A 16,471-nucleotide genomic window follows, 5' to 3' on the forward strand; every position below is an offset into this window, starting at 1 on the left:
GGTCTGATTAGCAAGTTTGCAGATGATACTAAGATTGGTGGAGTAGCAGATAGTGAAGTGGACTGTCAGAGAATACAGCAGCATATAGATAGATTGGAGAGTTGGGTGGAGAAATGGCAGATGGAGTTCAATCCGGGCAAATGCGAGGTGATGCATTTTGGAAGATCCAATTCAAGAGCGAACTATACGGTAAATGAAAAAGCCCTGGGGAAAATTGATGTACAGAGAGATCTGGGTGTTCAGGTCCATTGTACCCTGAAGGTGGCTGCGCAGGTTGGTAGAGTGGTCAAGAAGGTATAGGGCATGCTTTCCTTCATCGGAAGGGGTATTGAGTACAAGAGTTTGCAGGTCATGTTACAGTTGTATAAGACTTTGGTTCGGCCACATTTGGAATACTGCGTACAGTTCTGGTCGCCGCATTACCAAAAGGATGTGGATGCTTTGAAGAAGGTGCAGAGGAGGTTCACCACGATGTTGCCTGGTATGGATGGCGCTAGCTATGAAAGAGAGGTTGAGTAGATTAGGATTATTTTCATTACAAAGACGGAGGTTGAGGGGGCACCTGATTGAGGTCTACAAAATCATGAGAGGTATAGACAGGGTGGATAGCAAGAAGCTTTTTCCCAGAGTGGGGGACTCAATTACAAGGGGTCACGGGTTCAAGGTGAGAGGGGAAAAGTTTAAGGGAGATATGCGTGAAAAGTTCTTTACGCAGAGGGTGGTGGGTGCCTGGAACGCATTGCTGGCGAAGGTGGTAGAGGCGGGCACGATAGCGTAATTTAAGATGTATCTAGACAGATACATGAATGGGCAGGAAGCAGAGGGATACAGATACTTAGAAAATAGGTGACAGTTTTAGATAGATGATCTGGATCGGTGCAGACTTGGAGGGCCGAAGGGCCTGTTCCTGTGCTGTAATTCTTCTTTGATCTTTGACAGCTAGTCTCACTGTCTCTCCAGAATGTGGTGACTGGGGGCTTTCACAGCAACTTTATTGCAGTGTTATTGTAAGCCTACTTGTGACAATAAAGATTATTATTATTACTTTAATGTGCAGATTCCCAAGATACCTGAGGCTTTGGGATTTTATCCCCTTTGCCTCGGATACCTTGGACGGCGCTATTTGTACTGTCTCCACAAACGGGGACCAGATGGAACGGCACTCGTGGGGGTCTCCCATGGGATCGAAGGCACCCAGCTGCATATTCTTTGGGCAGGGTGGCACCTTGGCACTGCTGGTGCCACCTGCCAAGGTGCCACGCTGCATTTTGTGCCACTGTGTGATCGGGCTGGGGGTGCCCTGCATGGGTGTTGGGGAGGATGTGGAGGCGGGGGGTGGTTTTCTTAAGAGGCTCCCACCGTGTGTTTGGGCTGGGAAGGGCGGGTCACTTCGGAGCTGAGAGCGCTGGAAAACAGGCGACTAAACGCACTCACTTTGGGACTTTGTTCCATATTAGTTAAATCGCGCCCTGTATCTACAATAAGGAATGGTCCGGTATACCTTTGTGACAAGAATTTCCCAGGCTGATAGATTCTGATCCTAACTTTCTGGCCTACTTCAAATTCTACAAAATTGACTGTAGCATAAAACGAGCTTTACTCATTTCTTCTTTCCCATTTTAACTGAGCCCTTTCTGCTGCCTTAACAATTTCCAATTCGTGCTGAACTGTCTTTGTACCTCTTGGTTCAGTCATGTCTAACCCTCTCGTGGGGCGTCGGTCACTACCATATGTGGGATATACCTGTAGATATAGTGGTCGTGTTTCTAACGATCATGAGTACAAAAGGCAGTACTGTATTCCAGATGGAGCTGTTTCGCTGCACCGTTTTTCTGAGCATATTTTTTCAAAGTGCGATTCATCCTTTCCACAATTCCACTCGATTGTGGGTGTTGGGCAGAGTCAAATTTCTCATCAATCACTAGCAGTTGCTTAGGTGTTTTGCATAACTTGGGTGGGAAAGATTCAATACCGGAGGCAGCCCCCACTGAGTAAGAAAACTTGTTGGACGAGAATATTACCTGTTGGACCAGAATATTACCAGTGAGCATTGCCCTGTTTGAGGTTGTAGGAAAAGCTTCAACCCATTCTCCCCCCCCCCACTGTGGCAGACGACCCACATAGTCAATTTGGAGACTAGTCCATGGACCTCCACCGGTTGAGTATGTCTGAGGGCTGCTTTATTAACATAGTGGCTGGTGTTGTTTTGAACACAAATTATTCAATTTTCTATGATGCACTTTGCATCGTTTTCAATTTGTGGCCATATTAGTTGAATCGCGCCCTGTATCTACAATATGGAATGGTCCAGTATACCTTTTCTTTATTCTTTCAACTGTATTTTCAATTCCCTAGTGTCCCTGTAAATCATGGAATTGATGTATAATTTGGTTCCAATTCTGTGTGGGGACTGCATATTTATTATCTTTTAGCCCAAATCCATCTTTCTCCTGAATCTTTTCTTTCCATATGTTGTGCGATGAGGGTGTGATTCCTGCAGCCAATTGTATTAAATTATCGTCCCCCTTTCTGAGCTTCAGTTAGGCCACTGACTTGCGTCTGATTAACCATCATTGCGCAGACAGGCTCAGTATTTCTTTCCAGCTCATTTGCAATTTCTGGTGTCCAGGGAATTCTTTCCTGAGCTTCCTTCCTTTGCCAATTTATCAGCTATTCTGTTTCCCTGTGGGGATTTGTTGCAATGGACTTTAATTTTAAAAAATTTAAACAGAATCCATCAAACAATTGCGGTTGTGGCTGCGTGGCTGTCTGCACTGTCTTTTATACGTCCATCCAATAAAAGTTGAATATGATGTCAGGATAGTGAGGGGATTTGAACTACAACGTAATTAGAATACTGGACAGTCCAAAATAATTGTCAAAAGGTGGCGCTCACGCACAGAGAACCTGTTCCACTGAAGTTAATTGCTGTGAAGCATAGGCGATGGGCATAAGTCTGCCATGTCGTTCCGGCACCAGAACAGCAGAGCTTGTCGAGGTAGTTGCTGTTAATTTCAGTGCAAAGGGAAGTTCTGGGTCGAGAGCCTGAAAGGCTGGTGGTGCCTGTACGAGAACCTGTTTGAACTCCTGAATCGCCTGTGTGCTGGATATCCATTGCCACTGGGCTCGTTTCTTTAAAGTTTTGGACAACAGTGCTGCCTTTGTGGCAAACCCATCAATGTGATTTCAACAGTAATACAACCAATCCCAAAGCGAATCATAAAGACCTCACATCTGTAGGGAGTGGTAGTTTTAAAGTAGCATGTTTCATCACAGTGCCCAAATATGTGATGTGTTTTTTTTGGTACCTATTTTGGATCTGCTTTTAACCCAAGAAAGGTCAAGTTTCAATAATTCAGGGCAGCACGGTGGCGTAGTGGCTAGCATTGCTGCCTAATGGCGCCAAGGTCCCGGGTTCAGTCCCGGCTCTGGGTCACTGTCAGTGTGGAGTTTGCACATTCTCCCCATGTCTGTGTGAGTTTCACCCTCACAACCCAAAGATGTGCAGGCTAGGTGGATTGGCCAGGCTAAATTGCCCTTAATTGGAAAAAATGAATTGGGTACTCTAAATTTTTTTTTTTGAAGTTTCAATAATTCATCTAATAATTTAAAATGCTTTTCAATCAGTTTGTCACAACAGGTTATCGACATACGGTGTTAGACACGACGGCTTTGAGAACGGATCCTTGCAACGGTTGATTGAGAGAGACATGCGGCGGAATTCTCCGTGCCAGAAACTGTAGTGTTGACCATGGGACTGAATCGGCGGTGTTCTACGAAAGCAAAATTGGCATAGTTCCAAGACCAATCCACCAATCGTTAATGGGCTAGCACGGGGGCCACATGGAACATGACCCATTCGAATGAAAAAGGGTGTCTGATTCGCCCGCGTCAGGATTGACACGCGAGAGGCTGATGATCTACAGCCTCATATAAGCACTCCACTCCCCACACATAGTCATCCCAGCCAACAAGATGGCAGCAAGGAGAGCAGCACCCGATTTACAGAAGTTGAGCTGGAGACCCGACTCGATGCAGTGGAGGAAAGGTGGGCTCCCCTGTACTCTGGGGCGTTGAGGTGGTTGCCACCCACCGCTGTGCACTGTGCTTGGTCACAGGTGTGAGAAGTCATGAGCGCCAGGACCGGCCAGCAGTGTGGTAAGAAACTACACAACCTACTCCGGCCTGCCAGGGTGATTAGGCAGCATTGTTCCCGTGGCACTAATGCCTGTCCCACACACCCATAAACCCAACCCCCCTCCCCTACCTCCGGGGTGGGAGGTGGGGGAGGGGAGATGGGAGGACGACCTAGGGGCCACCGAATCTCCACTCTGCACCACCTGCAAGCACCCATACAGCTGCCCGAAGGAGGACACTGGCGGGAACCCTCAAAGCACAGCTCGAGACACCCTGAAGCACCAGTCCAGGGACTGCCCATCTCGCTGTCTCCAACACTCTCCACCATCCCAGAGATACTCACCTCACTTGGGCATGTTAGTTAAGAGGCTCCTGGGCACTATCTGGTATGCACGTGATCCACCCTCGGGTCACAACCCTGAATTTGAAAACCCTGAGGTAATTTCATACCCATGCTGCTATTGTTCCTTTTATTCAATGAGCAGTAACTTGCTCACCTGTTTGTTGTGCCGCATTGTACCGAATACCTTTTGGAAGTCCGTGTATACCACATCAGCAACATTATCCTCATCAACCTCTCTGTTACTCATCAAAAACTCCACTTTAGTTCGCATGTCCCTGCTGGCTTTCCTTAATTAACTTAGCATTTGTCCTTGTGACTATTAATTTGTAATTCTCCAATTATCTGGCACCGCCGTGGAGTCTAAGAAGAAGTTGAGGTTCTCCTCACAATAGAGAAGGCTAAGAAGAGTTTTGATACATGTTTAAAATCATGCAAGATGTAAATGGAGGAACTGTTTTCAATAGTTGAAGCGTTGATAATCAGTTGTCAGGGAAAAGAACCAGAGGCACCATGTGGGGAATTGTTTATGGCCAAGTGGTTAGGATTTGGCATGCGCTGCTTAATGAGATGGTGGATACAGATGCAGTAGTAGTCTTCAGAAGGGAATTGGATAAAGATTGAATAGAAAGAAATTTGATTTTGATTTGATTTATTGTCACATGTACCGTACAGTGAAAAGTATTTTTTTGTGGCCAAGGGAACGTACACAGTATGTGATGAATGGTTACTGTACCCTGAACACCACGTAGGTGTTAAGACCGGGTTTAGAACCTTGGGGGACTCCGGCTCCGCCCACCAGGGAGCCGTATATAAGGTGACGCCCTGTAGGCGGCACTCGGTAAGCACACGTCTCTGTAGCTGGCTAGTTCTCTGCTTATTAAAGCCTTCATTCACCATTCCATACTCCTGTGTCGTTATTGAGGGTACTACAATTTAATAAGCAGACTACGTTAGAATGGACGCCGTTCTTGAACCAGAAAAGCTTAACCTGGAAGCACGGACACCTGAGGCCAAATAAATTTTTAGTACTGGCTCTGCTGCTTTGTGGCCTGCCTGGAATTATCGGAAGCTCCCATCCTAGGGCCTCGCAAGCTGCGCCTGGGTGAGCCAGAGAATCTCCGCCATGACCGAGAAGGTGACCACAGACGATGAGGCGATCGAGATCCTGCGAAAGCGTTTAGTCAAACCCATAAGTGAGGTACACGCATGTCACCTGCTCTCTACCTGCCGGCAGCGCTCACCGGAAACGCTGAACGAGTACGTGGAAAAGCTCACCGCGCTCGCCAGTAACCGCAACCATCAGGATGTGACGGGAAATCCACATGAACCTGCACATCCGAGACGCCTTCGTGTCCAGCATCCATTCGACCTATATCGGGCAGCGACGACTCTAAGCAGGAGCTAAAGACCTTCAGGACACAGTAACGCTTGCCACCTCACTGGAAGTGGCCTGCCACAACCTAGGAACGTACCCCGCGGACCCTGCGAGCCCCCCTCGGACTTCCGCATACTCGACCAAGCTACGGACCAGCGCCGCACGGCGACCTGCCCAGACCAGGGGCACACCGTGCTATTTCTGTGGGCAGGGCCAGCATCCACATCAACGCTGCCCAGCCCGCTCTGCCATCTGCAGCAACTGTGGAAAGAAAGGGCATTTCGCGAGGGTCTGCCTGGCCAGGCCCAGAAACAAAAAGCTCACCAGGCTCGTAAATTGAGCTCACAGGCCTGCGGGCCCCACAACGCGGCTGCGCACTGGTCGGACACGCCCCTTTCTGATGCGTCATCAGCCTCGTGCGAGTCATGGGGGTGGTCATCTTGGCGGCGGCCATCTTTTAGCCCAAGATATGACTTTTTCAAGTCAGAGGTCCAGCGTTTACTGGAAGAGGGGGTCATCGAGGCTAGCAACAGCCCCTGGAGAGCACAAGTGGTGGTAGTACGGTCGGGGGAAAAGAAACGGATGGTTGTGGACGAGACAGTCAGACCATAAACCGCTTCACGCAGCTCGATGCGTACCCCCTTCCCCGCATAGCAGAGATGGTCAATCGAATCACTCAATACCGTGTATTCTCCACTGTCGACCTATAATTTGCCTACCACCACCTCCCTATCCAACCGAAAGACCGGCCCGATACTGCGTTCGAAGCAGCCGGCCGGCTTTTTCACTTCCTCGGGGTCCCCTTTGGCATCACAAATGGGGTCTCCGTCTTCCAGAGGGCAATGGACCAAATGGTGGACCAGTACGGCCTGAGGGCTACTTACCCGTACTTGGACAATATCACCATCTGCGGCCATGATCAGCAGGACCATGACACGAACCTCACAACCCGACTAGCCATCCTCGGCTAAGTCATGGAAAACAGGGTCCTAGGTCCCAACCCCGACCACATGCGTCCCCTTAAGGAACTCCCCCGCCCCTGTAGCCTCAAGGCCCTCAAACGGTGCTTGGGGCATTTCTCCTATTGTGCCGTGGGTCCCCAGATATGCGGACAAAGCCCGCCCACTCATAAAGACCACGACATTCCCCCCCCGACGGCTGAGGCCCGGTCGGCCTTCAGTCGCATCAAGGGCGACATCATCAAGGCCACTATGCACGCGGTGGACAAAATTATCCCTTTCCAGGTAGAGAGCGATGCGTCAGACAGCGCCCTGGCTGCTACCCTCAACCAGGCAGGCAGGCCAGTAGCATTCTTCTCCCGGACCCTCACCGCCTCCGAAATCCGGCACTCTGCAGTCGAAAAGGAGGCACAAGCCAAGGTGGCTGTGCGGCACTGGAGGCACTACCTAGCCAGTAGGAGGTTCACCCTCGTCAACGACCAACGGTCGGTAGCCTTCATGTTTGATAATGCACAATGGGGCAAAATTAAAATAATAAAATCTTGAGGTAGAGGATCGAACTCTCCACGTAAATATTAGGTATCGTCCAGGGGAGCTCAACGAGCCCCCAGATGCACTGTCCCACGGCACGTGCGCCAACGCGCAGGAGGATCGCCTGTGAGCCATCCACAATGACCTCTGTCACCTGGGGGTTACCCGGCTCGCCTACTTTATCAAGTCCCGCAACCTACCTTACTCTACCAAGGAGGTCAAGGCCATCACCAGGGCTTGCCAGATCTGCGCGGAGTGCAAACCGCACTTCTACCGGCCAGACAAGGCTCGCCTTGTAAAGACCTCGGGGCTCTTTGAGCGACTAAGCGCGAACTTCAAAGGTCCCCTCCCGTCCATCAACTGCAATATCTACTTCCTAACCGTCATCGACGAGTTCTCCCGCTTCCCATTCGCCGTCCCCTGTCCCGACATGACCTCGGCCACTGTGATAAAGTCACTGCACAGCATCTTCACCCTGTTTGGTTTCCACGCGTATATCCACAGCGACCGGGGTACATTGTTCATGAGCGATGAGCTGCGTCAGTATCTGTTCAGCAAGGGCAATGCCTCGAGCAGAACGACCAGTTATAACCCGCGGGGAAATGGGCAGGTGGAGAGGGAGGACGCAACAGTTTGGAAGGCTGTCCTTCTAGCACTATGGTTGAGAAGTCTCCCAACCATCCGCTGGCAGGAGGTCCTACCCGATGCCCGCCACTCCATTAGGTCACTCCCATTCACGGCCACGGATGAGACCCCTCACAACCGCTTGTTTGTCTTCCCCAGGTAGTCCATCTCTGGGGTCTCGCTTCCACCTTGGCTGATGACTCCGGGACCTGTTCTTCTCCGGAGGCATGCGAGGAGCCATAAAACGGACCCCCTGGTCGAGAGGGTCCAACTGCTACACACGAACCCACGATATGCCCATGTCGCGCACTCCGACGGCAGGCAAGACACGGCTTCCCTCCGGGGTCTGGCACCCGCTTGTTCCCCACTGATGCCTCCCCGGACCCCCACTCCATCAGTAGACACTGACCGCGTCCCCCCCCCCACCCCCCTCCACACTCCCTGCCGGCACAGCTACCCCCAGCTCCAGCTAATCTCCCAGCTATTCTGCCCAATGGAAAGGTCTGGAAGAAGGCAAGGGAGATTTTCTGGGTGATGGGGAGGACCAGGAGGGAACAGCGCCTTACCGTAGCAGGGTGGATGAAACTTTCCGTGCGCCCGGAGTCGAAGAGGCAGGTTTGCGAAAAGTGAGGGCGGATCGAACTTGAGGGTCGTGAGGCCGCAGACAGTAACGGGGGGGGGGGGGGGGGGGGGGGGGGGGCAGGCGTCCGCCGAACTTCAGAGTAAGGCTCTGGATGTGGTACTGAAAATCGAGACCTAGTGACAGGGCAGCGCAGAGATGGGGGAGGATGTAGAGCCTGAAGTTACTGTACTCTACACCCTGTACGGAGAGGGTCGCGACGCAGTACCACCGTATTTGTACAGAATGGGATCCGGAGGCCAGGGACATTTTCTGGGTGATGGGGAGGACCGGGAGGGAACAGCGCCTTACCGTAGCAGGGTGGATGAAACTTTCCGTGCGCCCGGAGTCGAAGAGGCAGGTCGTCTCGGGCCTGTTGATCCGTACGGTCGTCGTAGTGGTCGCGAGGTTGCGGGGCCGAGACTGATCAAGGGTGATGGGAGCGAGCTGCAGAAGTTGTTGGGAGTTGTTGGACTGATCGGCGGTGGCGGCGGTATCGATGGCCCGTGAACGGCCAGGCGAGCAGTGGTCCTGAGGCGCCCACATGGCGGACGACATCCAAGATGGTGGCGCCCACGAGCCGCACGTGACGGCCGGCGGTGAAGATGGCGGCGCCCCTGGGTCGCACGTGGAGGGTGTAGCGATGCTGGGCCTGGAAACCACAGCGACTGATCGGGCCTGGCAAACAGAGACGAAGTGGCCCTTCTTGCCACACCCGTTGCAGGTCGCGCTCCGCGCTGGGCAGCGTTGTCTGGGGTGCTTGTTCTGGCCACAAAAATAGCATTTGGGCCTCCGGAGTTAGCTGGCTGCCGCGCAGCGCAGGCTTGCGGCGTACCCGGGTCGGAAGATGGTGGGGCCCATGACGCCCACGAGGGTGCCGCGCTGTCAGAGATGTCGCACTCTAACTTCTAGGGAGTTAGCGAGCTGTACAGTCTCTGTAAGGTCGAATGTACCCCCTTCCAATAATCGCTGGCGAACGTAATTGGACTTCATGCCTATGACATAGGCGTCTCTGATTATCAGTTCCATGTGTTGGACTGCCGACACCGCCTAGCAATTACAGTTCCTGCCAAGTATCTGCAGCACACGCAAGAAATCGTCCTGAGAGTTGCTGTCTCATGGCCAGGAGTCGCCTGGCGAACACTTGATTCACAGTCTTGATGTACTGTCCTTTTAGTGCTGCCATCGCTTCCGTGTAAGTGGGCGCGTCCCGAATGAGGGGGAAAACTTGTAGGCTCACCCGTGCGTAGAGTATCTGGAGCTTCTGCGGGTCTGAGAGGACTTCTGTGGATGCTTCGAGCCAGTGCTCGAAGGTGGCTGTGGCTTCGGCTGCGTGAGGATTCAGCTCCAGGCTATCCGGCTTGATTAAGACGTTCATCTTTAAAATTCTAGCACAATAAATTGATGTACCATCAATGACCACGAGACGACATGATGAAACTATTGAGGCGTTATTGTGCTTGATGTTAAGCCTCCTGCAGTTAGAACCAGAATGGAAGCAGCGCAGGAGAGTATACACTTTTATACAGCGCCTGCTGGGAGGAGCCAGCACGTAGTGTATGACCAGTGGTGTTTACCATAAGACTGTTGGTGATGGTGACCCCCAGAAACTTAAAGCTATCGACCATCTCCGCTTCGGAGCCATTGATGCAGCCTGAAGTCGATGACCAGTTCCTTGGTCTTTCCAACATTTAGAGAGAGGTTGTTTTCGGTACACCATGCAACCATATCTATCTCCCTTCTGTAACCTGATTCGTCGTCGTTTGAGATATGGCCCACCACAGCCGTATCAAGAGCAAACTTATAGATTGAGTTCGAGTTGAATCTTGCCACACAGTCATGTGTGTATGGGGAATACAGTAGAGGACTGAGCACACATCCTTGCGGGGCCCTGGTGTTCAGGACTCTTGTGGAGGAGATGCTGATGCCTATCCTGACAGATTGCAGTCTGTTGGTGAGGAATCCAGCTACACATGGTGGGGTCAAGTCCAAGATTGCAGAGTTTGATTATACGTCTGGTCGGGATAATGGTGTTGAAGGCAGAGTTGTAGCCTACGAGCGCAGTGTCACGTAGGTGCCTTGTTGAGGAGTTTGAATGTTGATTGTAGAGCCAGTGAAATTGCATCTGCTGTGGACCGGTTGCAGTGACAGGTGAACTGCAATGGATCAAGACGGTCTGGGAGGCTGGCAGTGATACGTCTCTTGACTAGCTGCTCGAAGCATTTCATGATAACAGACGTAAGGGTCACCGGTCGGTAGTATTTGAGACAGGCTACCTTGTTCTTTGGTACTGGTATTTTGGTAGTCTTCTTGAAGGGGGTGGGGACCTCTGAGTGGAGGAGTGAGGTGTTGAAGATATCTGCGAATATACTCGCCAGCTGGTCTGTGCAGGCTCTCCATGCTCCCCCAGGGACTCCTTTGGGGCCCGTCGCTTTCTGCGGGTTCACTTTCAAGAAGGAAAATTGCAGGGATTTGAGGAAAGAGTGGGATTAACTCGATTGATTTTCAAAACAGCCAGCCCAGATGTGATGGGCTAAATGATCTTCTGCACTACTATTGAATGAAACATAATAATTATTTTTAAATGAAAATCCTTTGTGGGTGTTAGCTGTTGTTCAGTAGTAGCAGTCTCACTTTGGAATCAGAAGGTCATGTGTTCAAATCCTATTTTAGAGACCTGACCACATCATCCAGCATTATGCCCCAGTTCAGGAGTGCTGCATTGGTGAAGTGCTACTTTTTGAATGAGACTTTAACCTGAGGCTGTCTCTGTCCTGTCTGCCCTTTTAGGCGAACTAAAAGAATCTATTTGAACAAGAATGGGGAATTCTCTGGGGCGGGCAGTTTGAAGTTGATATTTCTTGTGGAGGTGTAACCAGCATCAACTGCTTGTCTGACCATGGTGGTAAGGCTAGAGGATCTGTTTCTATTGAACCTCAGGTCCCTGGGGCAGCATTGCTTATGCAAGGCTAATCCTCACCCAGACAAATTTGTACCTCCCATGTCTTTCACAAAATGTCATACTTCAGATGCTTGTCAGCAAAGAAGTTACAGGGCTTCAGCAATATAGTTTGGCCGTTACTTTTTGAAAGTTCTTTTCTTTTTACTTTTTCAAAGTACTTCTAAATTTGTGCCATTGAGGTGGACCTAGAATTTAAAAATGTGTGAAAGGGTTCAGAATCTCATTCAATGGAAAGGAGATTATTATGAACGACTAATCTGGATCACGTATTTTATTGGAAACGGCCTACCGTTGACATCTCTGGATAAATAAAGATAGGAAAGGTCTTGATATCATTAAGTTACATTAAATTTCTTTACCGAACTCTTCGATTCCATCGCTACAGTGAAAATAACACTAACTGTGATGCAAAATGAAATTGAAAGCGGTTTGCTTGAGGGTTAGTTTTACCTAAATATGTTCAGTAAAGGTAACTACTGTTTCATTCTTTTCTAGGCTGCTGTGGCTGGAGGTACCACTATGATATTAGACTTTGTGGTGCCCCACAAAGGTGTCTCTTTGTTGGAATCCTACGACAAATGGAGAAGCTGGGCAGATCCTAAAGTCTGTTGTGATTACTCGTTTCATGTGGCCGTAACCTGGTGGAGTGCAAAGGTACAGTGAAAAGTGCTGATTAACACATTTATTTCACTAGGAGCAAAATCCTACTCATGGTTGTAACGATTTGTAGTCTATTTTAGCAAGAATAATCAGGACTTTTAAAACAAATCTCAATAGTCAAGTACCCCACAGCATCCAATGAGAGTAAGGCATGCAGGGATTTAAAACTAAGACAGTGGCTTGTTGCCACATCCTGGGTTTCAGTACGTATAAATCACATTCTAAACGTGTTCGAAGCTGGACTCACCACGATCTCTGAGCACTATGAAGGATAGTCTTTTTAAGTTAAGTTTGCATATTTTAATTTAAGTTTGCACAGAGCAAGGGAGAGCATGAGGACTCAAAGGGCACATTCCGATCCCCTGGGAGATCCCCGTGAGCGCCGTTCCGTCTGGTCCCCATCCACGGAGACCAGTACTGAATGACGCCTGCCGAGGTCTCTTGAGGCAGGGGAGAGTGATTCCATGCCTCGCCGCGGGTAACTTGGGAATCTGCACATGTTAAATCATTTTTTATTTTGAAGGTATGAGTTTAACATTGAAAAGCAATCCAATTCTAAATTCCATTAGTAAATTGGTAAATTATGGGACAAGCTTTCCCCTTGACCACTGCCCCCCACCCCCCACTCATCTAGATTACAAGGGTCCTCCAGGCTAGTCAAGACAGTGAAAACATTGTTTGAGGATGCCTATGGTCTGTTCTATATGTTCCCTGTGGCAGCATGGCCCTTGTAGATCTGCTGAGCATGCGTGCATACGCATGCTTGTATGTGCGTCGGTGCATGTGTAGTTTCCTGACTGGATATAGCCATGCCACGAGTAGTTAACTCTTGTTGACAAATTTATTAGAATTCTTTCAGGTGGTAAGGAGCAGGATAGGTAAAGAGGAACCAGTAATATACTTGGATTTCCAAAAACCGTTTGATAACGTACTGTACAAAAGCCACTTAAGAGCCATGGTGTAGGGGGTAGTATATTAGCATGGATAGAAGATTGTCTATAACTGATAGAAGAGTTGGAATAAGAGGGGCATTTTCAGCATAGCAAGCTGTAATGAGTGGAGTGCCACTGGTATCTGTGCTGGGGCCACAATTATTTACAATATATTAATGACATTGGATGAGGGAAGTGAATGTACTATTGCTAAGTATATGGATGACGCAAAAACAGGTGGGAAGGCAAGTAGTGAAGATGACACAAGAGCGCAATTCAGTGGCCTCATTGCATTTGAGCAAGAGTGTGATGAAGTCGGTGAATAGTGTGAGAGACCGAAAACGAGAACCGCGCCGGGCTCCAAACGGTTTGCGATGCAACTGGCCTGCTCCCGTAGATGAAATCAGGATCCCGCAGTAGCATGGCGGGAAAACAATAATCACCACCTGAGCCATATTTCCATACAATTAACGTGAGTCACTCCATATCCAATGGCCTCCATGATCCAGCGGTCTCCGCAGCAAGTGGTCACCCTGGTGCTGACTCCTTTTGAAAAACGTGAGCCTGGCGAATGGACTGCTGGGGGAGCAGAGAAGGTGAGCAGCCACCTTCGCTCACAGGCAATGAGCCAGGGGGCACTGGCTTGCTCCCCCTGTGCTCGGGGGCAGGTGCAACTAGGGTTGGGGCCATGATGGGGAGTGTAGACTGTATGCGGGTCCTCCATGCCAATCCCTGGACCGTGTGTTCCCATTCCGGGGGCAACCCTAGCCCCTGCCTGTTTGCCCACTGACCACCCATAACTCCCACTGACCACAGAGGCTCTGGCCTTGCAGCTAACGGCTATTGCTATTAGGGAACTGGCAATCATGGTTAAGTGAACACTTCACACATCCCAAGTGGATCCCTGTGGGTGGGCGGGCTATGTAGCCTGTGGGGCTCAATGCTCAATGCCTAGCATCCCAATCACACCTTTATGCATGGACACTGTGCTTGAGCACTGCGGAAAGCAACACCACACACGCAGCAGCCAACCTTCGATCACCCAGAGAATGGGCCCCAGCCCTGATATATGTCCGGTTGTGCGTGGGCAGGGCGTGCCGGGGGGTGGTGGAGGGGGGGGCTTGAGATTGGCGATCGGCCCGCATCGTGGAACAAAGAGCCAGACTGGTTGTAGTATTTAATGTTTCTCGTACAGTACTGCCCCAGTCTCCCGACGGTGCCAGCCCACAATTCCACGCACACTCCGCTCACAGTGCCCTCTCAGTAATCCTTGATGTGCTTGGCCTTCCTTGCTCTATCGCTACGTCTAAGTGTATCCCCAGGATGCTCATCAGAGGTGAAGGCAGCCAGCATGCTACTTGGCAAGCGTCCTCTGGGGCTGGAGTGCCCCAGCACACTTGGCGGCAGCCAGGATGGAACTCTGGGGAGCCGGTGGCCACCATCGCCAGTCCATAGGATGGGTCTGGGTTGCCACCCTGAACCCCATCTTTCCGGTTGGTGCCCATAGTGCCATGGGGTTCACCTTGGGGCGAGGGGCAGCTGGATTGAGCCCCGGCTGTCCCTGCGTCATCTGGCGCTGGTGGTCCCCAATGTCAGATAGAATCTCATACCAGCTGGATGTCAAGGGAGGGAAATTCCTTTTGGTTCTTGGGAAGTGGCCAAGTTCAAATGAGCCACATGCATGGCAATGTGTATACAATCAATGGCACCTGGCATCATGGTGAAGCTTGCAACCCAAGCAGCATCTTGTACTCCGATTGATCGGACATATCCAGAGACCATTTTTCTTAATTAACAGCTCAAAACTGCAAATGTATTGAAGTGGTCATAGCATAGATTTCAAACCTGAAGGTATTACATGGCTAATCTCTTTTTGAAATTTTTGAAGAATTACATGATGTAAAATATTGGAATGTTTCAAAAGGCCTTGATCAGGTTCCACATAATAGATAAATGATTAAGGATAGAGCTAATGGAATTGGGGCGCAACTAACAGAATGGTTAGGAAACTGGCTACAATGCAGAAAACAAAGAGAAGGATTTAAATAGTTACTCAGCTTGACAAAAGCTGGGAAGTAGCGTTCTGTGGGGACCGGTGCTGGGACTGCTGTTGTTCACAATTGACAATAATGATTTAGACTTCCCAATCAATAGATTTTCCGACTTGGCTAAATCAAAATTTTATATCGAAAGGGGATTTCTGCCCTGCATTTTAATACATTATTGTTCCTCTCCCGATCCCAGCTCATTTTGTGTGATTTTCAGTCGGCAAGGTTCGTGGTCAACCTGTTTATTCAGCTTTTAAGAAAATTGTGGGTGCCTTCTCTGACACTTCCCTTTTACTATTCCTGAAAGTGTGTCCCTTCCTTTGGGAGCTTGATTCTGAACCTGACCTGCAACAGCCATACACTGTAACAATTGATTAGTACATGCTTCTTTTCGAGGAAAAGATTGATCATCCCCAGACCAAGAGTGCGCTTGCACAGCTTCAAGAGTCAATTTAAACTAGCATTAGACAGGTCTGACTTGATAAATAAGATAATTAACAGAAAGGCAGAGACAGCTGGAAAAAAAATGGGGAATGAGCTTGGTCACAAAAATAATAATAAACCTCTGGCCATCTCCCAAGACAAATCTTGTATTTGGGGTTTTTCAGCTCTTGCTATTCTTTCGATGAGTGATGAACTCTCTCATTATTTCTGCTTTTTCACAGGTGAAAGATGAAATGGAAATTCTAGTCAAAGAGAAAGGCGTGAATTCCTTTAAGATGTTTATGGCATATAAAGGTGTCTTTATGCTTCAGGATAATGAGCTGTACTCTGTTTTCTGCCGTTGTAAGGAATTGGGAGCAATTGCTCAGGTTCACGCTGAAAACGGACATTTAATAGAGGAGGTGAGTCGTAACCAAACTGTGACCTTGTGTGTATAATAAACTATCGATTCACTTTTCTCTTCAGCCGTCCACTCCTGCCCGCGGGTTTCCTGGTGGAGTGGGGTGGTTACAATGGGAAATCCCATTGACAAGAGGCGGGAGTATAGAATTCCGTCGCCAGCGAACGGCACGCTGTGGGGCGACAATGTCAACGTGGCGGACAAATGCTGCATTTTCTTTTTAAGATTAAAGTGACTTTTGTTACAATTTAAGGAATTCAAATGAAAATCTGGCACTTTCCACATTTCAAAACAGGTTGGTTTTCTATATTTGCAGTGCAAGAACATGAATCATTTTGTGTTTTGGGCTCTCTATTCCTACTAATTCTGCTCTTTGAAGGATAAATTGTTAAGTAGTTAAGCAGAAGAGGATGAAAGATAATGGGAGTAAAATCAGT

At 49.4% G+C, this 16,471-nt stretch overlaps 1 protein-coding gene across 1 annotated transcript in view; it reads left to right on the top strand.

The window, feature by feature from the left end:
• The window catches only part of dpys (dihydropyrimidinase), a 97,956-nt gene that overhangs the window by 32,452 nt on the left and 49,033 nt on the right, over positions 1-16,471 (top strand). Inside the window, exons 2-3 of the mRNA XM_038809988.1 lie at positions 12,046-12,204; positions 15,856-16,035. Coding sequence (XP_038665916.1) covers positions 12,046-12,204; positions 15,856-16,035 — 339 coding nt within the window. The remainder of the gene's footprint in view (positions 1-12,045; positions 12,205-15,855; positions 16,036-16,471) is intronic.

This window comes from Scyliorhinus canicula, chromosome 10 (genome assembly GCF_902713615.1).
Source record: "Scyliorhinus canicula chromosome 10, sScyCan1.1, whole genome shotgun sequence".
Classification (NCBI taxonomy): domain Eukaryota; kingdom Metazoa; phylum Chordata; class Chondrichthyes; order Carcharhiniformes; family Scyliorhinidae; genus Scyliorhinus; species Scyliorhinus canicula.